Genomic DNA, 27220 nt, shown 5'->3' with positions numbered 1-27220 from the left:
CGAGCTACTGCCTCGCACCGAACTTCGAGCACAGCAAAACAATAGTAGCTTCTCAGAGGTATTATCGTTATTGCAGTGTCGAAACGTAGTAGCACAGCTGTTTGAGGCTTCGCGGGACCAAAAGTACAGTGATTCAGCCATCGCTCTTCTTTCTTCTTTCTTCTGCGGACACAGTCCACAAGGCAAAAGTCCTGCATGATAAACTACGTCTTGGGCACCTCTCATGATGTCGGTGCCCTGGTCACAAAACTCCTTCCTGCTATGCATACGGCAGAATCACTGTTACCGGGAGTGTTCGTACCGAGACATCCCCCTCATAACACTGATTCCAACTCGCCTCGAAGTCAAGCGCCACATTCGGTATTTTCCCGGAAATACCTCAAGAATGGATGGTGGAGGCAACTTTGACACTTTACAAAATCTCTTCGTGGTCTTGAGCTAGTAGCTTGCTTACTGCTTGGATTGTTGCTATATTATCGCCATCTTCGACCCACAACCTCTAGCGAGCAGACCAACATCGACAACGACAACGACAACGTCAATATGGCCGCCGCTTCTTCTTCCTCCGCTGGGTTGTCCAACGACAAAGTGACGGAACTTCAACAATCGGGAGATTTCTCTATCAAGAGCGAGGCCGTTACACCCAAGCTTGGTGCGTTATAGCCTTCGTCAATACTACCTGCGAACGTAAAGCTAATTTAGAATGTAATTGTAGACACCTCTCAATGGCCTTTGTTATTGAAGAACTACGACAAATTGCTCGTCCGATCTTCTCATTTCACCCCTATCCCTACTGTGAGCGAAACATTTCCTTTCCAATTGTATCTTGGGCTGCAGCTAATATGTAATCGGTCGGGTTATAGGGTGTCTCACCGCTCAAGCGAGATCTTCAAACCTATGTCAAATCCGGTGTGATCAACCTCGACAAACCTTCCAACCCATCCTCTCACGAAGTTGTCGCATGGTTGAAACGTATCTTGCGAGTAGAAAAGACTGGACATTCAGGAACTCTCGACCCTAAAGTTACAGGATGCTTGATCGTGTGTATTGACCGAGCGACTCGACTTGTCAAATCTCAACAAGGTGCAGGAAAGGAGTACGTTTGTGTCGTTCGATTCCACGATACTCTCCCCGACGAGAAGGCTTTGCCACGAGCATTAGAGACTTTGACCGGAGCTCTTTTCCAACGACCCCCTTTGATCTCGGCCGTCAAGAGACAACTTCGTGTGAGAACAATCTACGAGTCGAAATTGATCGAATACGACAACAAGAGGAACATGGGTGTCTTCTGGGTCTCGTGTGAGGCAGGAACATATATCAGAACACTCTGTGTCCATCTCGGTCTGTTGTTGGGTGTCGGCGCGCACATGCAGGAGTTGAGAAGAGTGAGAAGTGGTATCACCGGAGAGAACGACGATATCGTTTCTATGCACGACGTCTTGGACGCTCAATGGTTGTACGACAACACGAGGGATGGTGAGTAGCTTTTTCTCTCTTTTGCATCTCCAAGGGCATATGTCTGACATCCTTTGCAGAGACATACCTCCGACGAGTTGTCCGACCTCTCGAGTCGCTCCTCACCAACTTCAAGCGAATTGTCGTCAAAGACTCTGCCGTCAACGCGGTTTGTTACGGTGCCAAGCTCATGATTCCCGGTTTGTTGCGATACGAATCCGACATCGAGGTTCACGAGGAGGTCGTTCTTATGACCACCAAGGGAGAAGCCATCGCCATCGGTATCGCCATGATGTCGACCGTCGACCTCGCCTCGTGCGATCACGGTGTTGTCGCCAAAGTCAAGCGATGTATCATGAACAGAGACTTGTACCCCCGACGATGGGGTTTGGGACCCAAAGCCCAGGAGAAGAAGAAGATGATCAAGAAGGGAGAGTTGGACAAGTACGGAAAGAAGATCGATGGTGTTACACCGCAAGGATGGTCAAAGGAGTATGTGGATTACAATGCCGATGAAGCCGAGGGCGGTTTGGTCAACACCCAACCTCAAGCGACAATCACACCAATCGAAGTTGACGGAGAGGAGAAGGAGAAGAAGAGAAAGAGAGAATCAGAGGTCGGTGTTCCTGAAACACCCGTGAAGACAGAGGACGGAGATGAGAAGAAGGTGAGTCCGCTATCATTCGATTCACACTGCAATTCTGACATTTCATGCCCCCCGCAGAAGAAGAAGAAGGTGAAGACAGAGGACGGTGAAGAGCGAGAGGAGACTGCCGAGGAGCGAGCGCGCAGAAAGGCAGAGAAGAAGGCCAAGAAGGAGAAGAAGGCCGAGTAAGGAGGGGGATGAGGTCGTGATTGTTCATAGAGTAGTTGTGTGCAGAGGGCGGGTTCAGTCTTCACCTTCTTGGGTTATACCTGTATGTATCGCATCATCGCATTGGCACGAGTCTGAGTTGCATCACAATTTTAGGTTGCGTATTCACTTAATTTTTTTTCACTCTTGACCTAATCTATTTGGAGATCCCGGTCGAAAGGCCCAATCACATCAAAGTAAGTCTTGAAGAATTGGATGTAGTGCTTGACGTCCGCCGAACCCGCCGTCTCTCGGATGGAGTGCATCGAGAGTTGTGCCAAACCAATATCGACGGTTCTAACGTGGGTGGAGAGATGAGGACCGACGGTGGAACCGCAAGTCGAGTCGTTTCGGATTTCGAACTCTTGTACGGGTACACCGGCCTTCTTGGCGACTCGTCGAAGGAGGAAAGTGGTCTGGGCATTCGAGGTGTATCGTTGATTCGCGTTGGTCTTGATTACGACACCGCCGTTGAGCTTGGGTGCGAGATTGGTCTCGTATCGACTTTCGAAGTTTGGGTTGAGCTGCATTTGTGTCAGCAAAATATATCACATGCGTTAGTACTGTGACTCACCGCATGGCCCATGTCCGCCGATACGAGGAAACTGTTCGCAAGGATCTGGTGATATCCGATCTTCGCATAATCGGGGAGAGATGCAATCCGCTCAACGAACGAAGGGAGGAGATTGGATTCGGCTCCGTGGTGCGAAACACTACCGACTTCCTCGTTGTCGAAGAGAATGACGCATCGGATAGTGTCTTCGGACGAGGCGTTAGTTCCAGCCGCAGCGTCGCAGATCCCTTCGATGGACGAGAAGCTGAATAGTATTTAGCAGCTGAAGGTGGGTTGATTCCAAGGCACTTGACTCACGAGGTCATAAGGTTGTCGATTCTGGGACTGAAAATGAGTTCATTGGATAATCCACCGACAGTAGATGGCTGAGTGTCATACAGGGATCTCAACAACACTTCGTGTTAGCTGCACTCTACTTCGATCCATGTATTCCGCTCACAATTCGAAATCCTGGATATCACCGATCGAGCAGCCTAGCTCATCCGCTAGGACAGCCAGCAACAACGGATGATGTCTCTCCTCCATCCTCGCCACATCATCGCTATCTTCCTTCTCCGCCGGTGTCGCGGATCCAGATCTGAACGGTTGAGGAGTTCCCGCCCTACTCCTGTCGGCACCTGGGGCGGTATTGTTAAGAGTGTCCGCGACGAGTCCCAAGATCGGTTGGAACTCTGTCTCCTTGTTAAACTTGAAAGACTCGTTCATCGTCCTATCAAGATGAATGGCGAGTGTTGGTATACGCAAGATAGGTCGATCGATCTTGACCAATTTCGAGACATAGGTCGGTTCAGACGAGTTTGCCGATGAAGGGGAAGCGACGATAACCCTTCCTGCAAGAGACAAGTCTCGATCGAACCAACTATGCCATATCCCACCACCGTACAGTTCTACGCTCACTTGGAGATAACCAGACTTGGAACGCTTGCTGACTGGTCGGACTTTGAGACATGGCGAATCGAGATGTCCAACAGCGAATGAGATGGCAGTGTTGGGAGTAGGCTTAGAAGGCAGAGTGAACGCGACGAGAGAAGATTGGTTTCGGGTGTAGAAGAGCTTGGAGCCGGGTGCGAAGGATGTAGAGTCGGGTCGTCGTTCGGAGACGGGCTTGAAGCCGGCAGAGAGGAGTCGTTTAGTTAGGTTGGAGACTGCATGGAAGGGCGTAGGCGAGGCAGTCACAAACTCGCAGAATCTAGCAATCGTAGACCAGATGAGCTGCTACTACACATACAAGCGGACTCAATCTACTCACTTGACAGCGTCAGGGGGTGGGGCAGGGGGGAGCTTCATGATGGATGCGTTGTATAGATACTGAAGACAGACGAAGAAACTTAACATCGTGGCAGATTAATCACTGTGTCGGAACCATGCGGTTCGCGACAACCTCCACTTTCGGCGATGGCCGCCATCTGTGCTTTGGCTGTCACATGACCCGTGAAAAACGGCGTAGTGTGTGCTGCTGTCTCCATCCGAGACTCAACTATAAACATGCATGCATATTCATATCAGAGTACTGAAGGGACCCGCTTGCGGGTTTTATGATGATCCTCTGTTCGAGGATACTCGGTCAACTGTACGACAATAGGCTTCCTGACGATACATACTGTCCATCCGTAGACTAATCAGAAGGGGTGCTCGACCCCTCGGATATCTTAAGCAATCAACTTGCGGAGGAATATGGACTGATCTACGTCTGTGCACACATTTGGGTTGGATCGACGTGAGCTGAGGTCTCGCAAAGATCACCTCATCTCGAGGCGAGGCGGTTTTGCCATGCTAAGGAGTTATAAACTTCCCAGTATATATCCGACAGCTCAGGGTGCGATGGATCCCTCTGCACCGATCATTATACCGCGAAGGGCGGCGAGATCGAAGAGAGGATGGCCCCGGTGGTAGTCACGTAGTGATATCTGTGCTGCTCGGGATTCGTACAAAAGAAACATCGAGCCTGATCAATGACTAATAATGTTAATCGCGTCGGCACATCCAAGCCAGGAGGTGGAATGAACATCTAGGAACACATGAAGGTCGACTTGAGATCAGGGGCTGACAGATGTCCCCAAGGAAAGGAGGGTCAAACTTCAAAATCTTGTGTGTATATCGACATGCGGTTCATGCCCATTCATGTATGCGTAAAGGCGTCTAAGCTTCGGTCGGTGTTCAACCATCCTCTGGATAAAAGAAGTAACGTAATTGTTGATGGCATCAGAACCACTGGAAGCCCCGCTGTCCGGTTTTTTTTATCGACCTGACAGGTCGGTGAAAGAGTAATGATGGAGAAGAAGAGAGTGACCACCAGAGAAAGGTATGTTTGAGGAATACTGCGTCGGTGTTTGAGTTACTATGCTTGTGACGAGAGGGTGATTGCTTTTGCATGCAGCCAACGGTCAGTTGGGTGGTCCAAGCATGGGTGCATATACGCTGAAGTCGGATATAATGTAATCGCCGACAAAGCTGCAAGGCAACCTGGATGCCACTTTCATAAATCCCGTCTGCTTATTGTTATTTCTCCGCTTCTGCTCTCTCTGCTATTCTCCCGTTGGGTGTGTCCATGCTGGTGGATTGGCAGCAACTGCTTACTCGCTCACTGACAGTCACACTCACTCAGTGCATGCAGAGAGACTGCAACGCAGGATTCGACACAAAGTAAAAGAGACCTTGCTTGATTATATTGGATAGATAGCTTTTGTCACACTAAAACACTAACCTTTACAGGACATCATTCATCATGGTGCGTTGCGGTCCTCTATCAAGAAACGTGTAGATGGGGTTATGCTGACGAACCGTTGTTCTCCCCTCCCCTTCCTTTCTCTCGTCGTATCGTTGTTCGCACACCTCAAAATGTCAAAATCCCTCTTTCCCAAATGCGAATCTCTGCTCAATCAATCACCAATGATGGAACATGTACCGATAATAGGGTCGAGTTAGGACAAAGACAGTTAAGAGGGCTTCCCGAGTGCTCATTGAAAAGTACTACCCCCGACTCACTCTCGACTTCCAGTGAGTGAGAGTTTTTTGGTGTCATTGGAGGAATAGGAAGTGGGGACATGCAGGGCTGTTAAGGGAACACAAGAGGGAGACAAGGCATGACGGAGATGGACACGAGGACGAGGACGAGTGTAGGAGTGAAGGAGGACACAATGCTGGATCTTGATGGACGAAGAGGAGGCAGATTGCGTGTCGAGGACATACATGGGACCATGCTAACTCTACAATTCTAGCTCCAACAAGCGTCTCCTCGATGAGGTCGCCTCTGTCCCCTCCAAGAGGTTGAGGAACAAGATCTCCGGTTGTGAGTACTCCCTTATCGTTATCAACAAGGATATGTGCTGATGTGTTTCCCGCAGTCACCACCCACTTGATGAAGCGAATCCAGAAGGGTCCCGTGCGAGGTATCTCTTTCAGGTTGCAAGAGGAGGAGCGAGAGCGAAAGGACCAGTGAGTGGCGTCGGCATCGACGATGTCGTATCGGAAAACAGTCACTGACGTTCTTGCTTTCTCGCCAGATACGTTCCCGAAGTTTCCGCCCTTGCCGCTGCCGAGGAGTCCCCTCTCGAGGTCGACTCGGAGACCAAGGACCTCCTCAAGTCTCTCGGTTTCGACGACCTCTCCGTCAACGTCATCAACGTCTCTGCCAACCCTGTCCGAGAGAGGAAGACCCGATTCGTCCCCGGTGCCGGTCGATCTTAAGCGGGCTGTTGAAGGAGCGTGGAGAAGGATGGTGTTTATGGGTCTTGTACCGATGAGATGAGACGATTGCTTCGATATGTTTGCGTCGCGTTGGCATTCTGAGGGACAGGGCTATGGAGATTTGCGACTGGGGTTATCTGTTTGATCGGGATTGAGGTCATGCGTGTGGGTGGGACTATGATCGTGTGGTGTGTGAGGTGCAGCCTGATCTGTAAGGCAACGAGTCATAGCACATGAGAATTGCATTCTTGAGCAGACTGACTAGGGCAAACAATCAATACTCGTTACAACAAGCGTTGCCCGAGTGTACATTGCTGCATAAAATACATTGAGACATAGTCCGCATACACATAAATCTATACATCGCGTAACCGTCATCGTCCTCGACCCAAAAACAAGCCACAAGCCCGTAAATCACTCCCAAGCCTTTTTGGCTCTTTGTCTCTTGGCCTATCATACAACACCCATTGATTAGCATTCGCTCGAATACCTGGAGAGTCTAAAACGCACCTTCTTCTCCTCCCTCTCCTTGACTTTCGTCTCCAACTTTCCACTCAACTCCACCGCTCTCTCCTTTCCTTTTTCGATCCTTGCCTTCTTCTTCTTTGATATTTGACCCTTGTGCGCTTTGTTCTTCAGCGACGCTTGGACGGATCCAGAGGGCGTGATCATAGTTGCGGGCAGACGGGTGTTTTTGGCGATTTTCGCAGGGAGAGCGGGGGTGACCTTGGCCCCCTTCTTAGGGGCAGCAGTAGAAGGTCCTGCTTCGGATGCTGCGAGTGCACAAGGAGCAAGCGTTCAGTCAGCTCGATCATACTGCCTGCGATGGTGTCGGATGCGGGTGACATACCTGACATGTTTATGATTTATGCAATGCTCTGTTCTGTAGAGAGATGATGATGATATACTGGTAGATGAAGATATGCACTCACTGATCACACACCGTTGAGAAGATTTTGATTCCGCCTCCACCTCGTTCGTTCTCGTTACCTTGGGTTGTTCCTGAGATTAGACTATTTCATCGTCAAAACGCGTCAATAATGACTTGACAAAAACATCACCTCTTGTTCAACGCTCTTATTCGTGTTTATATATGATCAGTGGCATTGAGCACTCGCCATGCTGCTCTCCTCGCTGGCTTTGCTATTGCTACCTGTCATCTCGGCGGCTGTGAAGAATCCGACGACGACAAAATGCTTGCCGTCGGGTAACGAGAAACCTATCAACGAGGCGTTTAGAACAGGTGAGTAGGCGTGTCCAAGACTACAGCTTCGTTCGCCGTCTCCAGGTAGCTGACATTGTCGTCATCTTCGCGCTTAGGCGGCACTGGAACGACCGTCACTCTTTGTCCTGGTTCCGTACATCGACTCAACTCTAGTATCGTCTTCACCTCTGAACGACAGACGATAACGACCGAGGGTAATCCAAAGGGGAGAGAAAGAGCTTTGCTCATCGTTGAAGGTGCAAACGTCGCAACGGCGATCAAGTGAGCTACACAACTACTCCTCGCTTGATCAACTTAATGGATCGCGCTGATGTGTGGAAACAGGGCCGACTGTCAACAATGTTCTTACGCAATGATACGCTCGCTCGAGATTGACGGGAATAGACCTATCATGTTGCGTATCGTCAAAGGAGACGCGCTGATAGAAGTGGGAAATGCGGAGAGTCAAACAGTCAGAGATTGTAAGCTCTACGAGCCGAGGTGAGTTCCGCTCATTCTTTATGTATGGCTGGCCAGGGCTGACCACCTAATAGGGGCTGGAGCGCGCTGCATTTCAGAGAAGGGGACAGGAAGCAATGTCGACTGGGACACATAGTGGACAACGAAATAGTACGTGTACAACTTTGGTTAGGTTATGCTAATACCTTTTTAGGGACCCGCTGGCGAAGAATGGGACCCTGACTACGACGGGAATGACGAGAAAGATCCACCTTATGGGAATCCTCGAGCGGACGGAATCAGTCTAGCATGCAAAGACTCGCTCGTCGAGAGGAATGTGAGTAAGGTGCTCACGACGGAGTGGAACGATCGCGCTGATGGATATATATTCTAGGTGGTGTACGATACTACGGACGGTGCAATTGTGCTTTTCGGATCAGCAGGTAGTGAAGTGCGAAACAATCACATTTATTCGCGAACTCGTGTAGTCTTAGGAGGTGAGTGACGGTATATCGTGGACCTGGCTGACTGTGTTACAGGAATCAATCTCGTCGATTACGATCCTTGGCAGGGCGATTACATGTCTGTGACAGTTCATCATAATCATCTCCACGCATTTGGACGATACTTCAAAGTCGGGATTGTCATCGGTCCATCTTCCTGGTCAGACGATACGGATTCTATCGTCCATTCTGCTTCGGTGACGGATAATACTTTTGAAGGAGATCATTTCGGATATGGAGTCGTCGTTTCTTCCGCTACGAGTTTCACCGTATTGCGAAATACTGTCGATGAGAATGCCAAGTTTAGAGGAATCAGAGGACCGACATGTCCCAAAGCGCCAGAAAATGGGAAACCTACTGCCTTCCTCATCAATAGAGGTAGCGCGAGGGGTATGTTCCAGGACGAATTCGTCAATGGCGAAGTACAACATAGTAAGTTGGCCACTGCGCGACCCGACCAGTCATTGCCCAGCTAATCCCTCGTAGTCATCTGTATCGACATGCCCGACGAGGATGGACAGCCTTATAAACCGTGGCGGTTACGCGATTCACCCGAAGCGATCGCAGCGAAAGCAGCGTCTGACGCGGCGGACCCCAACAACCCAGCTATCCAAGCAGCTTTCGTGAGTTGCATGTTTACGCTCGTTGTAACTTGAAGCTGAAGGATGATGTGCGATGTAGGATGCACGTGTTGCCGAGGCTTTGGTCAGCTACCAAATGGCAATGATCACAGCTATGGACACTATCAATCACAAGATTGAAAGGTTGACCAATCCCGTCTCTGACGCCGATTTCTTACCACCTCCACACGAATACGAACAGGGACAGATCACCGGCGGACCAGGCGGTGGTGGTGGGTCATCCAAGAAGAAGACGTCAAGTGGGAATCGAGATGTAGACGAGCTGAATAATAAGCTTGAAGAGTTGGAAAAGGGCGGGAAGAGGTTGAAGAAGCAGTTGGATGGGGTGAGGGTGGAATTTGAAGGATTGTCAAATAGGTTGAAGAAGAGTGCGGTGGGTTAACAACAACACTTCGAGTACAAGGAAGGAATAATGAAAGGCAGAATGCTGATCCTGCTTTTCGTGGTTCAGGACGACAATAAACCTGTTATCGAATCAGTCTTCTTGTCTGTCCAATCTATCTTATCAGGCAACACAGCCCTATCTTCTACCAAACAGAGATTATTCGGAACTCGAGGTGGTGACGGTGATCCGGAAGGCCACGATTCAGTATTTAACCATGTCCCATTCGGTATATTCGGTGTCGTACTGGGCTCGGGCGCATTGTTCTTGGCTGCGACGAGCTTAGTGAAACGATGGAGGGGCAAGACAGCACAAGGTAGAAAAGGGTTTAGATAGCAATATCAAATTGGACAATTTATGGGGCTCTTATAGATGCATAGATTTGGTTCAAACAACCAATCAATCAATCATTCACTCTATACGCCGCGCTCAAGACGATACATGCGGCTATCATAAACCCCCTAGTCTCTGACCCAATCAATCAACCGATCATCTATAGACGTAACCCGGACGGATGAGAACCATACACAAAACCAAGAATTGAATACAAACAACGATCCGATGCAAATGGAAAACCGAAACATGAACAACACCCTTGCCTATGGATATGTCAGATTCGTAGGGATGACACATTGTCCGTCATCACGAACGAGGAAGATGGACGTCTTTCGTCCTGGACTCAATTGCGGTTCAGCGGCAGCCATCACTTCACCACTGCGCCATTTACAATGTATCAGCATCGCGTCATGACGAATGTCGAAAATGCATCAACTCACCACCTGACCTCGTTATGAGCCGCTGGCGTTTCGCCAAAATACACTAGATGATGCGCACCACCATCAGGACGCTTCACAAAGTTCTTGCCGTACCTGAACTGGTCGTTAGCTACAATCTTGGAGTATCGCAGACCGACTCACAGCGTCACCAAGGGAATATTAGCCATTGTGGTGTACTGATGTTGATATTTTGCCAAGCCCTGGTCCGCACTGAGGTTCGGAGCGAGTAATCTGTTTGCCATAGGGAAGGGAGCGAATGGTTCGGCGGGGGTCTCAGCGTATGGCGGGACGTAGAAAGTATACGTTGTCTGCTCGGTGCTGACGATACTCCTGCATGGGTGTCAGCGCCAACTCCTGATATTGACATTAACACTCACCAGATACAGATGTCTCCCACGTCCATAGTCCAAGCCATTCGCGGAGTTTCCGGACTCAACGGCGTAGAAATGTACTCGAACGAACCAGTAGAAGAGCCATCTGTCGACATCCGTTTCCTGTTGATGGGTCGATTCAGAGGTCCTCGACCCACCGACCCGGTTCTATGTCTCCTGACAGGTCCACCGTCAGTCGAAGGAAGCGGCGCATCGTTGACGGGAGGCGACATGAGCGAGTGTGAGGAAGATTTGCGGGAGTGAGCCCCAAAGTAATCCAACGAGGACGACGATGAACTGACGGGTGAGGACGGGGTAGAGGGGAGGTTCATCGACGAGGTGTGTGGGGTCATGGGCAGGACACCGAACCGTTGCTGAGGGGTGTTTGGCACACTGTTCGGTTTCGATCCGCCTCTTTGAGGGATTTGAACGGCATTCCATCGTCGATCGGCATGCACAAACTGCTGAGACACTGCCTCTTGACTACATGATAGCCAGAACCCGCCGTATTTCGAGTCACGTTGGAGGTGGTCCATCAAGTCGGGCTGATACAGCTCAAAGGCGACCTTTTGCAATTGCGAGACAAGGTCTCCAGCGAGCTCTCCTGGTGGAAGCGATGTAGGTGACTCCGAGACGTGCCCGTCCATACCAACAGCATCAGCTTCCGAGTCGATCCGTCGAATCACCAGCACCGGTGAGATAACACCGGTTTGAAGCGATTGCAGCACGACCGTCGAGTTGTATCGGATCGCCGGGGCGAGTAGACTAGGGGCGATGATGTTGGCGGGCGGGTTGGGCCAGTCAGGATGGGGTGGAGGGCCGAGACCAGGTCCGCCTTGCTTGTTAGGATCGACAAGCCACAAGATGAACGATTCCCAAGTGTTCGCGTCGGCGGTGAACCCCGGCATGGCGTTGCGGTCGGTGGAGTAGGTTGGAGGGACAGCGCCAGTAACCGGTTTGCCATCTGACCCAGCGATGCGAGTGAAGTCGGGGACAACTGAGAGGTATCTGGTTGAGGTGGTTTGGGACTTGACTCGGTTGAACAGCGCGACGGTGGATCCATGAGTAATGATCACTAAGGGTCAGCGATGGTCCACCACGTATACACTCACATTCTCCAGACTTTGCGCTCGACTTCTTCTTGCTCGGCTTGCTGATTACCTTGATCTCTTTGCTCTCAAACACGCCAATCACCTCGTCCTTGGTCACTTCCTTCATCGTTCCTTTAGCGAGGCCCCAGCCTTGTGATCCAGAGTGGTGCCTTGCCGGTGACTTGACAGTCACCACCGCCTTGACTTCCCGTCGTTTTCCATCGTTGTCCGAGATGTGCAAGTTTTTCCCCGCGACATTGCCGAGGAAAGGATTGTCACCGGCCGACATTGCTTGTGTGTTGATCTTGTCGTCAAGGCTCTGTCCGCTGACGTTGGTCCAACTGACCATGGCATCTTTGACAGGTTGCTCGCCGGTGAGACTGATGTTGACTCGAGGGGGCTGACAAGGGGAGACAGGACACCCATCGGGAGACTTGATCCACCAAGCACCGCCAATCAAAGCAGCCTGAGGATGAGGGCAGAGGAATCGCTTTTCTGTACCGTAGCTCTTCTGGCCGACCTTTGGACTCATCACGACGATTTTTCGTTCTCCGGCTGCGAGACGGTTTGGCGAGTTGACATAATCTTTGATAGCCTCGTCCAGGGCACCGGGCGACGGAGCGGCCGCGGCGGTGGTGGGGGCGACATTAGGAGCTCTGGGGACAGCGAATACGCCAGTTGAAGGCGCTTTAGACGCAAAGTCGGATGTAGATGGGGGTTTACTGTCTTGACCCAATGCGCGGCTCAGCGGTCTGGTCCAATCCTCAAGCACATTGCCGTTCCAATCGTGAGTACCCTCGGTGGAGCTCGACGAGGAAGAGGACTCTCTACTGCCCATTAGCAGGTCGCTAAAGCTTTTCGTCGGTTTCAGCGGTTGGTCCTGACCAAGTTGAGATGGGGAGATGGTCCCCTGCTGTTGCCCATTCTGGTAATAGTTGTTACTTGAATCGGCGACAGGAGGTTGATAAGGATTGAACAGTGGCGGTGGAGGGAAGTTATCGGTGTTCTGATAGTCACCCGGGATGTATTGGGGATATGTCTGAAAATTGTTGTATGGATAGGTGAGACCTGGGGTCATGACGTCGATTTCGGTGTTTGGCGTCGTCGATGTGGACAAACCGGAGGGAGGGTTGGTAGGGTAAGTGGAAGGTGATTGAGTAGGATAGGTGTTGCCATTGGCGTTGTACGCCAGAGCAGGGCGATAGTTGAACATGGCCCCATTCTGGAACCCATTCGTACCGGGAAAGTTGAACGGCACGCTCGGCTGCGGGACACCTGTCAAGTCGAGCACACCCTGACCGAAGCGCTTCTCGTCCTCGCTCTGCTGCGTGAAGTCATACTGCTGTGTGTCGTACTGTACAGGATTGGTCAGCTTCGAGCGCGTCCGTACATAAGAGATCACTCACACTCGGGGGTTGCCATTGGTACGACATGCCGTGTTGCGGCTGATTTCAGGAAAGGACCAGTGACAGTCGTGGGCCAAACTGGGGCAGAGTTCGCTCTAAGCGGCGAGAGTTGTGACTCCCTTGAGGATTGTCGCTTGTTCTTACTACAGGTGAATCAAAAGATGTGAGATGTCAGTGGGGTCCCGACAATCGTGGTGTTGTGGACAGGATAGTACGGCAAGTAATTGGAGTTGACAAAGACGAAAGATGGGATGGAAGGCGGAAAGGTGACTAAGCTGGTATTCCAGAAAGCTTAGTCGAGCGAAAGTAGGCGGCATGCATTTGCTTGCGGGTGTGGAGTACCCCTTCGGCGCAAAGGGGTAGGTATAACCGACGGCACAGAGTTGTGTAGTTAACTCCAACTCACCAAGATGAGATCTACAAGTTCTCCCCTATACAATGTCGTGATCGATTGATTCGTTTCCGCCGCGTTACAAGAACAACAAGGAAGATAAGACGAGAGTGATCGAGACCAAAATTCGAAGGATAGGTGTGGACTACTGATGGGAGATTGCGGGTAATGGGACTGTCAAAGGTTTTTGATTAAAGACGATTGATTAGCAAGGGAATTGCTAATTGCAAAAGTCTTTGGCGCGATGATTACGACGCACGCACGTAGCTACAATGGGCTGGTGGAGTGGAAGTGAAAGGATTGATTGGATGATAAGACAAAGAACAGAAAGCAGAAAGCAAGCAACGACGTTTAACTCACCTTCTGCAATCGGATTCTGTGAGTTCTTGAATGCTGACAACGAGTTGGTATCCGTTGTCGTCCAGGATCCGTCGGCTGGTGATGTTATCCGTGTATACCAATCACCCTTCCTCACCACGAGACAGAACGACCCAGTCGTTTTAATTCCCGCGTATCAATCTCCTGATAGAAGCGTTGCTAATCGTTCCGCGGAAATAACGTATATCTTGCTAATCGGAATGCCCCGCTGTGTAAGTGTGTGTGTGTTGTGTTGTGTCGTTGAACTTTGATCGTTGATTGTATGTTGAACAGAGCGAATGCACGAGTGCACGATTGGGGTGTACGAGTCGACCAGGACAGTACACTAGCTGATGGGGATGCGAGATTGTCAAAATTGATTCTCTATCGTAACAGAAAGAATAGAAGGATAGTAAGCAATAGAGGGTTGGTGATGGGTACGCAATCCTATATCACCATGATACATACACTGCTATAGCCGGACGATTATGCGTACACTCGTAGTCCCTCTGCCCCCCTCTTCCCTGCTCCTCCCCCTTGCATCTGGCCTTCAGTCAGGCACGATAAGGGTTTATTATTGAGCTTGCTTTTGAATTGAGGGTACTCTTCTCCTCTCCTCTAGACAACGTGTAAGGTTGGTTATACCACGCGGGTAGGGTGAAAAGCAAACCCAACCCAGACCCTGTATCGACGGAGCTTTTCCAACGCAATCAGTCAGTCAATCAGTCAATCAATCAATCAGTCAGATCATCCGCGCAGTCTTGGGTTCTTCTTTAGCATCAACAATTATATGCCCGTTTGCACCGATTGGACTGCTGTATCAAACAACTTCGTCCTGATTCACAACTATCGCACTATGTGACCCTAGTATGATATGCATATTGACGCGCGAGAGGCATGTGACCAGTTTAGCCCAAAACTCAGGATTTAAACCTATACCACGACCAGAACCACAACCACCCACACCTTCCCCCTTCTCCGTCTTATTGGTCAACGCCATTTGTTCCCTAGCGTCAACTTATTCGGCTCATTATCCTAACCCCACGTGCTCCACCGTGGCGTCGTGTCGAGCAGACTTACAGCAGCAGTCTATCAACACGGGGAAAAGGATCTTGATTAGGTTCAAGGCACTGTCCTGCTTCTAGCGAAGAACAATTACAGATGCCTCGTTTTCATTCTGGTATGTCGCCAAGACGGAAAGCGACTGGTTCATCTGTATCAAATCATGCATATGCTATAATGAAACATTCCCTCGTTTACCCGAAATGAAACTGATCTATCTATGTTTGGCGCTGTACCTCTGGATCTCTATAACTCATCATATCTCTATCTAACGAGTGTAATCTCTGCAGCTCCAGCAAGAGTCGGAAGGTCTGTCTCTGGCGTCAGCTTGTATCCTCACTGTAACATTGAACACCCACATAAGCTTGCATGTCGACCCAGGACCAATGGTCCAAGGCAAATCGCTGACCTGCTTCGCCAATCTTCTGTGCGAGGTGCTGTGAAAGCGTTAGATTGACATGACCCTCGTTGCCATTGCACTCACGTCATGCCCCTTGCTCGTGTCAACGTGACCTGCTTCATCAACAGGCCCAACGAAGAACGCCATGATGTCGTACAGGTCAGAGTAGTCGGGCTTCAACGGGATATAGTGGTACCATGGTGCTAGGGAAATGTCAGCGCGGCCCTGTAGCCGACATCAAGTGTGCTCACTAAGCCAATGCTGCATACATCGTCAGCTTAGGCATAATTTCACGCATATGCGACTCACCATATGCCATTCCGGGAACATGGTGAACTTGAGTACAGGACTGCCTGTACTCAACAACCGATGGAAACGCGAGGACCACCCGTTTCCGTCGACATCCAGATTATACTTGAACGCAGCAGCCTGCTCTGGCCAGACCTTTTGTCCAAACTCGATCGTGTTTGACACTTGCTTGCATACTTCGGCGGATGGGCACTGTGTCGAGTCAGGGCAATCTCACACTGAATGACTCACCTGCACCGGCTGTCCGGACAATTTGACATCCGCATAAGCTTTGCTGAGAACCCTCTCCCATCTTCTCACTACCTTGTAACCCGATTCACCATCTGGCACCATAACCTCGCGGAGTTGCTGATCCCACCACGAGTCCCCACCTTTAGGACCGTTGATCATGAGGTGAAGTCGCATCCTGTGGCTTTCCTTCCAATCTCTCTGTCCACCATATCCACCCGTTGTTGAACCCCTCCAGAACAACCTATTGTCCGTCTTCTCATTCCACACGCCGAGGAACGGGACATCCTCCTCAGTAATGTTCATATAGGCTTCCATAGGTGTGGTTTGGAAACTCGCATCGCCGGGAAATTTGGACAGCACGAGAACGGGTTTGAGCACTGACGGAGATCGGTGCGCGTAGTCGAGTGACATGGCACCGTGAAGTCGTTTAAGCTCGGGATATTCACAGAAGTCCATCGTCGGGAGGTGATCGAAGATGAATGATTTGGCTGAGGGTTAGTAAGGGCTCATCTCGAAAGGGGACTTACGAAGCACATCCTCGGTAGCATTCTCGGCACCTGGTCGTATATTGGCCGGGGAGTCGAGAGGGCATGCTTTCTGTGTCAGAGTCAGCGAGGCCTATTCTCAAGCAGCATTCCACTCACAAACCATCCCCATGCAGGCGTTCTATTCGGGTTCTCCAGCTCTTTCAGCTCAGCCTCTTCGAAATCTGTTCCAAATCAGCTTTGTTACACCCTGGTCATACTCACGCTCTCCCTTCTGGACCAGCTCCATTGCTCTCTGTCTTTGATCCTTGCCCAGCACTACACTCCCCGTATCGTGATCACTCCCCGTTACTCGTAAGTAGAAACCCTCTGGTAAGTCATCCTTGAATCCTCCTATCAGATTCTTGAGATGCTTCGGTCTCGCGCTGTTTGCTCTCTCTCCTGTAAGATCCACTCGATCTTTCCCAATATCCAAGGTATATGTGAATGACTGTCCGTCTAAGGCCTTACTTCTTGCGAGAAAGGTGGCCGGTTGAAGCGCATGATGGGGTAGCAGGTCTTTCATGAGTTGATCGTACTCATCGACAATCTTGATACCGTGTTTTTGACAGAACGCAAACCAAACGTCGAAGCCGGTCGGTGGTGACATATGATACCGTTTCTTGTATTCAGCGACGGCTGCTTGGAGTGTCGTAGATTGCGATGCCAGCATATTCGTCCATCGAGTTTCGGCACGTTCCATCAATTCGTAGATCGGATGTTCAGCCTTGGTCCCCGGTGGTACGGGATTTGTCAAAGTCGCCATGCCCTTGTCTCCCCAAGCCAACGCTGACCGTCTCCCTCTTCTACCTCCATTCACAGCGAATCCCAACGGTGGCGGTGGTATTCTCTCTATACCGAGACCATGTCTTATCCCAAACCAATAGAGCAAGAAGAAAATCACCAAAAGATAGAGGATCTTCTTCGGCCGTCTGATCGGTCTCGGCACTCCTACCCCTCCATGCGGTAACATCCCTACGGACGAGAGTGGGAACGAGTTGGATTGGGATATCGAGGGTTGTCTCGATGCCCATTTCTGTTTCGGTGAGACGCCATATGGCGATCTCGATGTTCTCGGGGGCATAGCTGTTGTGTATTGGTGTTTTGTGACAAGAGGTTACGAGACGTGTCAGGATATAAAGTTAGAGACTCTCATCACTTCATACACATCATGGCGATCCCTGACCACGCGGCAGGTGACAAAGTGAGTCTGATATGCACGGACAAAAACGTGTGGCTGATTTATCCTATCTTCGACGGTCTTGTGGCTGATACTACGCTCCTGACTCAAGATCCAGACCCATCGACATCACCTTGATCAGGCTCACTTCCCCAGGGTTCCAGCCGAGACTAATTGCGGAACTCTGCGGAGTTATCCCATTTTGTGGGTGTTGTGGATGTTGTTCTTCCCTTTCCCCCCCGCCGGGCCGCTCTGCTCCGATGACGTTTGTAATAGACAATATACGCATATACCCTAGGTAGGGATCCGTTTTTCCAGATTAGCAAGTTAGACCTCATACTCGTCCACTCTCAAAGGCTATCCACCTTGAATATTATTTCCTTTCTCCATAATCTGTTATCATTCAAGTACACACCTCCTTCCTTTGTCTAAGCCCTATCCACCTTTATCAACAATGTCACGAGCACCTGATCTCGCCATGTCGACAGTGAAGACTTCTTCACCACTCGCTTCTGGCGGTGCAACGACTCCCTCTGGTCCAGGTGCTTTCACCCCAGTCTTCGAGACCTCCCCAGGGACTTCCCCAGCAGTCTCCAGACGAAATTCCATCGTGCAACCCGTCGCTCGTAGACCTTCTCAGAGTGCATCCGTTTCTAGACGACCTTCGATGAACCAATATCCGGGAGGTGGGGACGGCAACTCCTTTGTCTCCCGTTCCAGACGATCCTCCATGGCCTCAGGTCCTCGACCAATGAGGAGGGAGGATTATTCAGGTCCAGCAACTCCATCTGTCCTCTCTCGTGCTGGTTCCCCAACTCTTCCCCTTGCCAATGATTTCACCTCTGCGCCTAGATCATATTTCGAGGGTGCTGCGGGCTTCAGCGCTCTCGACGGCATTAGAGAACTGAGGAATGGTCAATTCATCGGTAGTTTAGATTGTGGTACTACGTAAGTTTGCCGGTCCCTTTGTCTGCTTTCAAGCTGACACTCATGTCCCACAGCTCAACCCGTTTCATTATCTTTGACAAACGTGCAAAGATCATCGCCGAACATCAAGCCGAGTTTGAGCAGATCCTTCCCCATGCTGGTTGGCACGAACATGATCCTGAGGCATTGGTCAGCGCCATGACGGATTGTATCAACAAGGCTGTCGAGAAGCTCGAGTGGATGGGCTGGTCCAGATCCAGTATCAAGGGTATTGGTGAGTAACAACGTCGCGGTAGGTGTGCTTGACTGACCCACTGCACAGGAATCACCAACCAACGTGAAACCACCGTCGCATGGTCACGATCCACCGGTAAACCTCTCTGCAACGCTATCGTATGGGACGACGCGCGAACCCTCGGTGTGGTGAGAGAATACGAGAAGAAGCTTGACGAGGAGGGTCTGGAAATAGACGATGAGGAGGAGGACTTGCATGGCGTGCAAGAGGATGTCGAGATTGGTACTGGAGGTGACGACGCAGCGTTCGGCGAAAAGGGGGATGTCGTCGACACTACTGCCACCGTGGCTGGTACCATTGGCAAGGCGATGGAGGGTCTTGGTCTCGCCGGGCGGGGCAAAGCGAACGGCTCTACAAGACGGCGGAAGGGCAAGGAGGGATTGGTGGATGTGTAAGTTTGCTCAATACCCTTTGCTAGTCCCACGCTGACCACTCAATAGCACTGGTCTTCCCCTTTCCACATATTTCTCTGCCATCAAACTCCGATGGATGCTGGATCACCAACAAGTTGTTCGAGATGCTCACGAGGCCGATGACTTGATGTTCGGTACCGTTGATTCTTGGCTCGTCTACGTGAGTGGTGAACTCGCTGTATCAGGACCCAGGCTGACCCTCCCTCCCCCAACCGCTCAGGCCCTCACCGGACGTGAGAAGGGCGGTCTTCACATCATGGACGTTACCAACGCGTCCCGAACCCTTTTGATCTCGCTCAAAACTCTTCAATGGCACCCCCCTCTCCTCCGATTCTTCGGTATACGACCTTCAGTTCTTCCCAAGATCGTCTCCTCTGCCGAGGTGTACGGCACCATCTCCAAGCACCTTGACACTCCTCTCACCGACGTCCCCATCGCTGGTATCATCGGTGATCAGCAAGCCGCTTTGGTCGGTAACAAGTGTTTGAGAAAGGGTGAAGCGAAGTGTACTTACGGCACCGGTGCTTTCGTTCTTTTTAACACTGGTTCCGAGATCGTCAGAAGCGACTACGGCCTGATCTCGACCATCGCCTTCCAAGCGGGTCCAGATGCCACTCCTGTGTATGCATTGGAAGGTTCCATCGCCGTAGCTGGTTCCGCCATCAAGTGGTGAGTAAATCGCTCTTGGGTTTCATCACCCGCTAATTCTTTTTCGCAGGCTGAGAGATCAAATGGAGTTGATCGAGGAGTCAGCGGACATGGACATTCTTGCGGGATCAGTCGTGGACACTGGTGGTGTTTACTTTGTCACTGCCTTTTCTGGTCTGCTCGCACCGTGAGTGACGTAATTGTTCCCTTCTTCGCTCTCCACTAATGAGTCGTCCTCAGATACTGGGACCGTGAAGCTTCCGGAACAATCATCGGTCTCACTGCATACACCACCTCGGCGCATATCGCGCGTGCAACTCTCGAAGCTGTCTGTTACCAAACTCGAGCGGTCTTGGACGTCATTGAGAAAGAGAGCGGAAACAAGCTGGAAACATTGAAGGTGGACGGAGGTGTTACCAACTCGGACTTGGCGATGCAATTGCAGGCGAATGTGAGTATCCTTTCTGTACCTGTACTATCAATCAGTTGCTGATCCACCTTCAGATTGGTGGCTTCAACGTCGCTCGTCCCGCCATGCGAGAATCCACCGCTCTCGGATCCGCCCTTCTCGCTGCTCACGCCCTTGGTCTTTTCGGATGGGACTTAAACAACCCCGAGACTCTCGCCGAAGTGAACACCGCCGGTGTCCACACGTTTGAGCCGGAGATTGACGCAAAGGAAAGAGCTAAGAAGATCAAGGGCTGGGAGCGAGCCGTGAGCAGGGCCAAGTCATGGCACACTGTGGAAGAGGAGGATGAGGAGGAAGAAGAGTACGAGAAGAAGAGTGGCTTCTCGAGGTTGTTCTAGGGTCAGCGGGGTAGACAAAGGGGGGGGGGGCGTATTTGGTAGACGTGAGAAGCATAAATGCAAAACCTAGATGTCGCGAGGATGTGAAACTCACTCACATCTGCTATCAACTGTTAACCCACTAACGTGTGCACTCCGACGATTGCATGACATACATGCATGCGAATCTCCTGTCAATGTTTGCACAGCTCGGGCAACCGATAGCTGAAGTGACTAACAACCGCCGCCTCCTCCGGTTCCGCTTCCTCCTGCTCCTATGACGCCACCTCCGCCCCCACCAAAACCAACATTTGGATCCCGACCATCGGCAAGACTGCCCTCAAACGAGCTTCTCACCCTCAGTCCATGATGTTGGTCGAAGACGCCTCGGAGGCGGAGGCCATGTCGACTAGACTGATTTTGATGATTCGAAGGGGTGCTGTCGTTCGGTTGACGATGATGTTGTTCGAAATGACGATATGGACGATGGATTGCGTTATGGGTGTGAGGAGGGAGGTACATCCCCGTCGAATCGTCTGCGAAAGGCGAGAAGAAGCTTGGTCTTTTTGTATGAGATTGGAGTCGCCCCTCTTCGTTGCGAGTACTTTGTCTGCTTGTGTATCAGCACTGAGCACATTGCTTTGAAATACGTAATCGTGCTTTCTGTGCGAGTGTTGGTACCGTACTCACCGTCGCTGTCCAGTACTAAGAGTGTCAGCGGATGCGCACTGCATTACGTGTCTGTTTGAATCTTGGTCCAACTCACATTACCAAAAAGCAAGCTGAAACATCCGCCGCCTCTCAAGCGGAGCACCCGAACTTGGTCGTTCGGAGTTGGATCTAGTTCTCTCAACAGATGAAACTTCAAGCTGGTCGATACCCGGAGATACATACCACTCACTCACTCATCATGTATTTGTTTCGAGCTGGCAAATACAGTATGTATCCAGTCTGTTTTGTCTGGGCGAGGGAAGAAGACGAAGAGCATGGAAGATTCGGTAGTGTGTGTGTGTTCCAACTTGTACAGTCTTCCCCTGTCGTAGCTGCACGACTCAACGGTAGCTCCACTCCCAAGGGGCATTGATCCACACACATCACTGAATCCCCCAATCCCGATCAAAGCGCTGCGTTCTCTTACATGTACAGCTTTACGGTGATTCTGCAACAGCAATATGTCGGCACAGATCTGCCCAACCTCCTGCATCTTTCGTCGCCCCACTTTACCTCATATCACATATTACATATTGACTGTCCAGTATGGATATACTGTATCATCACTTGTGCGTCTCATATATTATATACATCGCCTCGTGTTAATCGTCACTCTCTTCATCAACAATTGCACATATCATGATACGTCATATTGACCTCTTCTCCATTCTAACTCCCACCACCACCACCGCCTCCGCCGCTGAATCCACCACCACCACCGTCACCGCCGCTGAACCCTCCGTGACCATGCCCTCCATGACTGTGTCCACCACCTGCGTCATGCCCATGACCGTGTCCATGCCCACCATGTCCACCCCCACTGCCAATTGGCACGATCATAGGAGGAGGCACGGCGTGAACCCCGGCTCCAGCTACACCTCCGTGGGTTTTATTGGTCGTTGCGGTGTGAGCAGCAACGTCGGTTGTGTTGTCGAGGAGCTGTGAATTGCTGCTGCCGGAGCGTTTCTTACTACAAATAAAACATCAGTGTGAGACATATAGAGAGTGATCCACGAGCAGACAAGTGTCAAATCCCATGCCTGGATACAGTAAGTGGGTGCCAACAACAGTGGCAAAAGGCAGTACTCTCGTACGGTGCGTCGAAAAGGACTTACCGTCGCTACGTCCTATTTGTCAGTGTCGTCATTGCTATAGTTGTTATTTGAATGAGGGAGAAAACGCAACTCACCTTGTCAAGGAAGGCAAAACATCCTCCGCCTCGCAGACGAAGAACCTCGTAGTCGCGATTATCGTTTGTTACTATACTCACGTCAGCACCATTTGAGGGGTGGACTTGTGTAAACCGATGAACAGGGCCGAGATTACTCACTCATCGTTGTATTGTGGTTAGGCGAATATCATGCAGTGACTTGAGCACACTTCAGCAAGTGGATAAGTGAAGAGAAGAAAAGAAGAAGAAGGTGGTTTGATGCAATGTGGCATACATTTCATTTCATAACCCTCGCACAGTCTCGTTGCTTCTGCTTCTCAAGTCCGTGCTAGATACACACACACGCCCGACTGTGCTACTTCCATTTGCCTGTATGAGGTACACACCTCGAAGCAGAGAGATTGCCTCGTATTATCACAGCCTCGACTTTGTTGCAGACGGCCGACGGAGGTTGTAAGAAGCTTTCTTCCACTGTGATGTAGAGGTTGGAAGATACATTTGTCCAATTTTCGTTAGGGATACACAATCAGCTTGCATAGCATATTATACAGACCCATTACATCGTGATGCCCCCAAAACCTGAAAATTATACAACCGTGCCCTTCAATTTCCAGAAACGCTTATTCCGTCGTCTCATGACGATTGTGTGGATTGTGAGGTTCGGCCGTATTTGACATTTGCGGCTGGACTCCATATTTCTCTTCGTATTTCGAACGATATCTTCGTACTGGATCGCTATCACTACACACATGGGGAAAGGGGTCAGATCTAGTTGCAACTTGCGCTGGTGGCTTCAGAAGCAGACTCACTCGAACTCGAACTGCGTAATGAGATCAATCAGCAAGAGGTCGTGATTGGCCAAAGGAAACAGACTCACACATGTACAGCTCAATATCCGACTGAAGAACCCTCGTTTCTGAGATGGCGGTTGTTCTGGTCGTCGTTCTGGACACGCAAGATCAGCATCACCCTTCACCATGTCAATGTCGTTCGCATTGAGTGTGGACTCGCCACTCACCTCTTCTCAACTCATCATGTTTCGTCCCATAAACTTCGTTGGTCATCCCTTCCTTTCTGCTTGACCCTGATCCTAATCCTGGTTGGTTGTCTTTCTCACTTGTGGGTCTAGTACTGGGTAATGGGTCCCAAACGTCGTCTAGCGAAGAGAGGGAAGAACGAATTCGGCGATGTGTGGACATGATGAAGAGGTGAAAGGACGCGATCGAAGGTTTTGTGCCAGTACAGTAGTGCGCGTGTGTGTGTAGGTGTGCGGGGCTGGTCCGTGCTGGTCGGTCGTCAAGGAGTGATCTGTGCGACACGGAGTCTTTTTGTTTCCTTTGTCTTACGTTGATATGATCGAGCGCGATTATTGACTCTTCTTCTGTTCGATGATGCTCGTGATGATTTATCTATCTATCTACTGTATGTTGTATAGGACTCGGTGTGTATTGTCTATCTTCGATAGATTGTAAAAGGATATGATCAAGTCTTAATATGCATTCCAACAACATCAAGTCGCCACCTAAAACTTCAAAAGTTACCCTGTCGATCATCGAACAATCATCGAGACATCCATCCATCCCATCCATCTCCACAACCCTCTCCATATTGCCCCACCCCACATCCGATACCTCCCGACGTCATCACACCGTACGCTGTACACTGTACACTGTACCGTTCCGAGCTTGTCGTACTTCCCACATGCTCGGACGTGGAGGGGGAACGACACGAGCGGGAGGAGGGAAACGCGTATGTTACGTTCGGACTAAGGGGAAATGGGAAGCAGATTGAGTAAAAACGTCAATGATGGAAAGTAAATTAAGAGTTCAGGGAAAAGATACCAAAAAAGTGGGGTATGTCAGTCACTTCGCTCGCGGAGATGATCGTCATTGACCTTGTAGTTATTCGGAGCAGTCTGGACCGCGTTGACAATGCTTGACCAGACCAGGCATACTACACCAAGAACGTCCAATACCTTGCTCACAGCGATAACTTATCTGTCATGGCCCTATCTGACTTGAACATCATAGGGTCATCTTGACTTTGACAGTTGCACGCTCGCCATCGATGACTCCCATGCATATGCTAACTACATTCCTTCTTACCTCCCTCCCCATTCCAAGCATGTACAATACTCAGGCCACAACTCAACACCAACACCACCACGCCGAAACACGCCACTAGAAGCGCCGGTAACCTCTGCTTTGTATACCATTGTCCGGAAGTAAGGACGAAATATGCAGAAGCGGGGAAGATGAACGCGAGGGCTGAAGCGGAAAGACCTCCGGCCAGTTCGAGCACAACACCGAGATCACAGGTGGTCAAGGCGACTACACAAGGTTCGATCAGTCAGCTATTCATCGACGTTGAATGAGAGGAGGAGGAGTACTACTCACTGCCCATGGTGATGAAGACTACAGCAGAGGTGATAGCGACATGTCTTGTTTGACTGAATGGTCGTGTTTTGAAAAAGTACTCCTCGACGACTTCTCGACACACATACACCTCGAGGGGGACTAGACGGAACATCAGCCTCGGCCAATTCAGCAAGCTCTCCACTCACTAGTCGTTGACATGTTGGCTCCAAAGCAAAACCTCGCGACGTTGATAACCCAGTCATCTGAGCTAAAGTTGTTGAGGATGTTTCCCTGCAACCAGGTCAGCACGCCCATTGCGTGTTAGAAGACTGAACACGCACCTCTGTCTTGTCGGTGAAAACGACATAACCAGACACAGCGACCAGCAAACAGGCAATCAAGCTGATCCCCGTAGATATATGTGTCACGGTGTTGAAGCTAACCGGCAAGATCAGCATTGCATAGACTATTCTCACTTTCGGACCTACCGATCAAGAGTCGGCACATGTATGCTTTTATAGATGTAATTGCTGTTATGATGACAGGCGTATGCGAACGAGATGACACCGATGGCTTGAAACACCCCTGGCCGGATGATGGAGAAGGTATCGAGTGACGAGCCTCGTAATGACGGGTCGACAGCGACGCTTCTGAAAAGCACTGAAACAACAATGATGCCCATTGATACGAGCGCTGTGTATGGTCAGCATAAGAATGCTTGAATGACGACTCACCAAAGCTGGACGATTTGGACAGCTTGACGATATCTCGATGTAAGCTGAGGGGGAAGGAAACGAATAATGTGCACAGGACAATAACGGCTTTTCGGTTTACGAGAAGACGTAGGATGGCATGCTCTGCAAGTGATGGGAAGATGTATGAAATGACTCGGGGAATCGTGTCGCCGCTGAAGTAGGGAATCGTCAGCTTGGCCATCGGGTAAGGACATGAAGCTCACATGATGACGTGAAAGGCGGCAGTACTGTGCTTTGTTAGCGATAGACAATACTCTGTAAGAAGACCCAACTCACCCGCCGAAAGCAAATGCAAATTGGAAGAACGATACTGCTGCCGCTCCGAAATGTCCAAAACAGTGATACATGGTCTGCGCCTCCTGGTCAGCTCTCGCCCTTCGGTCTTGCTGTGCTAGTACTCACCTCGGTATACGAATCTCTCCCACTCAGCTTACTCGTCAAGATGACCAGTCTGATCGTCCAATCTGATATGAAAGCGAGAGATATGAGGAGGAATATTCCCATCACGAAGCCTGCTTGAGCGACGGCATATGGCAAGCTACACAATTACATATCAGCTTGTTGATAGCCAAAAGACTCCTGGAGGATGACCCACCCTATTATACCGGCTCCTATGATGGAATTCGCCATCTAGAAATAGGTTCGCAATCAGCCAGGTAATCAACGCCGGCTAGATAGCGAAAGATGCAATAGCAACCCACATTCGTTATCGCATCCATCAACGTTCCAGTCGCCGCAAAATGCGACCCCTCCGCTAGTATCAATTCCTCCTCCTCATCTGTGATAGACTCCCTTCTTGTTCCGGCGGACAGTAATGGCGCAGTCGTGCTATGTTCGTCATGTTCATCGTCTGGAGCTTTGAACACTACAAGAACATCATTAGTGTGCCAGCTCGGCGTAACAAGTCTACATGGGTGCTACTCACGAATTTCTCCCCTCTGTCCCAGCTCGAGGTCTGGCGACCCTCCAAGTACCTCACGATCTCTAGATCCTCTTCTTGACCCTCTCTTGGACGACTGCGCTGAAGAAGCGAGATGGTGTAAAGCCAAGGACGAGGTCGATCGACTCGGGCCGGCACGATACAGATGCGAGTCCTCTTCGTCCGTGTAGGCCATTGTGAGTGGCTAGTACGACAGTTGTAATGTCAGAGCTCGGGAATCAACGTCTAAAGAAGCATGAGAGAGGAAGGATAAGGCAATTATCGGTGCGCGTGAAAGCGAAGGCATGAAGAGAGTTGTCTAGTGTGGCCCCGCAATCAACATGAAACGCGGTCAGAGTAGTGGGAGTGAAATGTGACAACA

General features: G+C 50.5%; 12 protein-coding genes across 12 annotated transcripts; 4 read left to right on the top strand and 8 right to left on the bottom strand.

The window, feature by feature from the left end:
- Positions 1-543: 543 nt before the first annotated feature.
- Positions 544-2290, top strand: CI109_102913 (centromere/microtubule-binding protein CBF5; the record flags this gene model as incomplete). Its single annotated transcript, XM_032001299.1, has 5 exons — positions 544-652; positions 716-795; positions 864-1476; positions 1536-2122; positions 2180-2290. 5 exons carry the CDS (start codon positions 544-546, stop codon positions 2288-2290), a joined length of 1500 nt encoding a protein of 499 aa, XP_031864189.1.
- Positions 2291-2460: 170 nt separating this feature from the next.
- CI109_102912 (uncharacterized protein) lies at positions 2461-4169 on the bottom strand (the record flags this gene model as incomplete). The annotated part of the gene is made up of 5 exons (XM_032001298.1): positions 2461-2832; positions 2883-3126; positions 3180-3266; positions 3322-4071; positions 4132-4169. The coding sequence occupies 5 exons, from the start codon at positions 4167-4169 to the stop codon at positions 2461-2463; spliced, it is 1491 nt and encodes a 496-aa protein (XP_031864188.1).
- Positions 4170-5607: 1438 nt separating this feature from the next.
- On the top strand, positions 5608-6569 carry CI109_102911 (40S ribosomal protein eS17; the record flags this gene model as incomplete). Its single annotated transcript, XM_032001297.1, has 5 exons — positions 5608-5610; positions 5797-5879; positions 6101-6171; positions 6227-6317; positions 6386-6569. The coding sequence occupies 5 exons, from the start codon at positions 5608-5610 to the stop codon at positions 6567-6569; spliced, it is 432 nt and encodes a 143-aa protein (XP_031864187.1).
- Positions 6570-6983: 414 nt separating this feature from the next.
- Positions 6984-7426, bottom strand: CI109_102910 (uncharacterized protein; the record flags this gene model as incomplete). Its single annotated transcript, XM_032001296.1, has 3 exons — positions 6984-7019; positions 7080-7342; positions 7420-7426. 3 exons carry the CDS (start codon positions 7424-7426, stop codon positions 6984-6986), a joined length of 306 nt encoding a protein of 101 aa, XP_031864186.1.
- Positions 7427-7688: 262 nt separating this feature from the next.
- Positions 7689-10094, top strand: CI109_102909 (uncharacterized protein; the record flags this gene model as incomplete). The annotated part of the gene is made up of 10 exons (XM_032001295.1): positions 7689-7812; positions 7890-8055; positions 8119-8274; positions 8328-8403; positions 8447-8569; positions 8627-8729; positions 8772-9167; positions 9222-9358; positions 9417-9749; positions 9828-10094. 10 exons carry the CDS (start codon positions 7689-7691, stop codon positions 10092-10094), a joined length of 1881 nt encoding a protein of 626 aa, XP_031864185.1.
- A 263-nt stretch (positions 10095-10357) lies between these two features.
- CI109_102908 (uncharacterized protein) lies at positions 10358-13429 on the bottom strand (the record flags this gene model as incomplete). The annotated part of the gene is made up of 6 exons (XM_065967213.1): positions 10358-10472; positions 10535-10627; positions 10676-10864; positions 10912-11902; positions 12018-13350; positions 13403-13429. The coding sequence occupies 6 exons, from the start codon at positions 13427-13429 to the stop codon at positions 10358-10360; spliced, it is 2748 nt and encodes a 915-aa protein (XP_065823285.1).
- Positions 13430-15430: 2001 nt separating this feature from the next.
- CI109_102907 (uncharacterized protein) lies at positions 15431-16608 on the bottom strand (the record flags this gene model as incomplete). Its single annotated transcript, XM_065967212.1, has 6 exons — positions 15431-15523; positions 15572-15649; positions 15697-15815; positions 15864-15873; positions 15922-16113; positions 16222-16608. The coding sequence occupies 6 exons, from the start codon at positions 16606-16608 to the stop codon at positions 15431-15433; spliced, it is 879 nt and encodes a 292-aa protein (XP_065823284.1).
- A 39-nt stretch (positions 16609-16647) lies between these two features.
- On the bottom strand, positions 16648-17760 carry CI109_102906 (uncharacterized protein; the record flags this gene model as incomplete). The annotated part of the gene is made up of 3 exons (XM_065967211.1): positions 16648-16749; positions 16797-16852; positions 16902-17760. The coding sequence occupies 3 exons, from the start codon at positions 17758-17760 to the stop codon at positions 16648-16650; spliced, it is 1017 nt and encodes a 338-aa protein (XP_065823283.1).
- Positions 17761-18310: 550 nt separating this feature from the next.
- On the top strand, positions 18311-20946 carry CI109_102905 (glycerol kinase; the record flags this gene model as incomplete). Its single annotated transcript, XM_032001292.1, has 8 exons — positions 18311-18804; positions 18858-19057; positions 19106-19469; positions 19519-19651; positions 19712-20160; positions 20210-20326; positions 20380-20590; positions 20644-20946. The coding sequence occupies 8 exons, from the start codon at positions 18311-18313 to the stop codon at positions 20944-20946; spliced, it is 2271 nt and encodes a 756-aa protein (XP_031864182.1).
- A 1359-nt stretch (positions 20947-22305) lies between these two features.
- CI109_102904 (uncharacterized protein) lies at positions 22306-22917 on the bottom strand (the record flags this gene model as incomplete). The annotated part of the gene is made up of 2 exons (XM_065967210.1): positions 22306-22606; positions 22907-22917. 2 exons carry the CDS (start codon positions 22915-22917, stop codon positions 22306-22308), a joined length of 312 nt encoding a protein of 103 aa, XP_065823282.1.
- Positions 22918-23427: 510 nt separating this feature from the next.
- Positions 23428-24006, bottom strand: CI109_102903 (uncharacterized protein; the record flags this gene model as incomplete). Its single annotated transcript, XM_032001290.1, has 4 exons — positions 23428-23548; positions 23617-23627; positions 23685-23752; positions 23826-24006. 4 exons carry the CDS (start codon positions 24004-24006, stop codon positions 23428-23430), a joined length of 381 nt encoding a protein of 126 aa, XP_031864180.1.
- Positions 24007-24892: 886 nt separating this feature from the next.
- CI109_102902 (uncharacterized protein) lies at positions 24893-27034 on the bottom strand (the record flags this gene model as incomplete). The annotated part of the gene is made up of 12 exons (XM_065967209.1): positions 24893-25137; positions 25204-25323; positions 25371-25455; positions 25506-25602; positions 25653-25824; positions 25899-26071; positions 26123-26146; positions 26196-26269; positions 26322-26457; positions 26515-26549; positions 26621-26784; positions 26845-27034. The coding sequence occupies 12 exons, from the start codon at positions 27032-27034 to the stop codon at positions 24893-24895; spliced, it is 1515 nt and encodes a 504-aa protein (XP_065823281.1).
- Between the last annotated feature and the right edge of the window lie 186 nt (positions 27035-27220).

Source organism: Kwoniella shandongensis, chromosome 5 (assembly GCF_008629635.2).
Source record: "Kwoniella shandongensis chromosome 5, complete sequence".
Lineage (NCBI taxonomy): Eukaryota > Fungi > Basidiomycota > Tremellomycetes > Tremellales > Cryptococcaceae > Kwoniella > Kwoniella shandongensis.
This window is presented reverse-complemented; position numbering and strand designations above follow the sequence as displayed.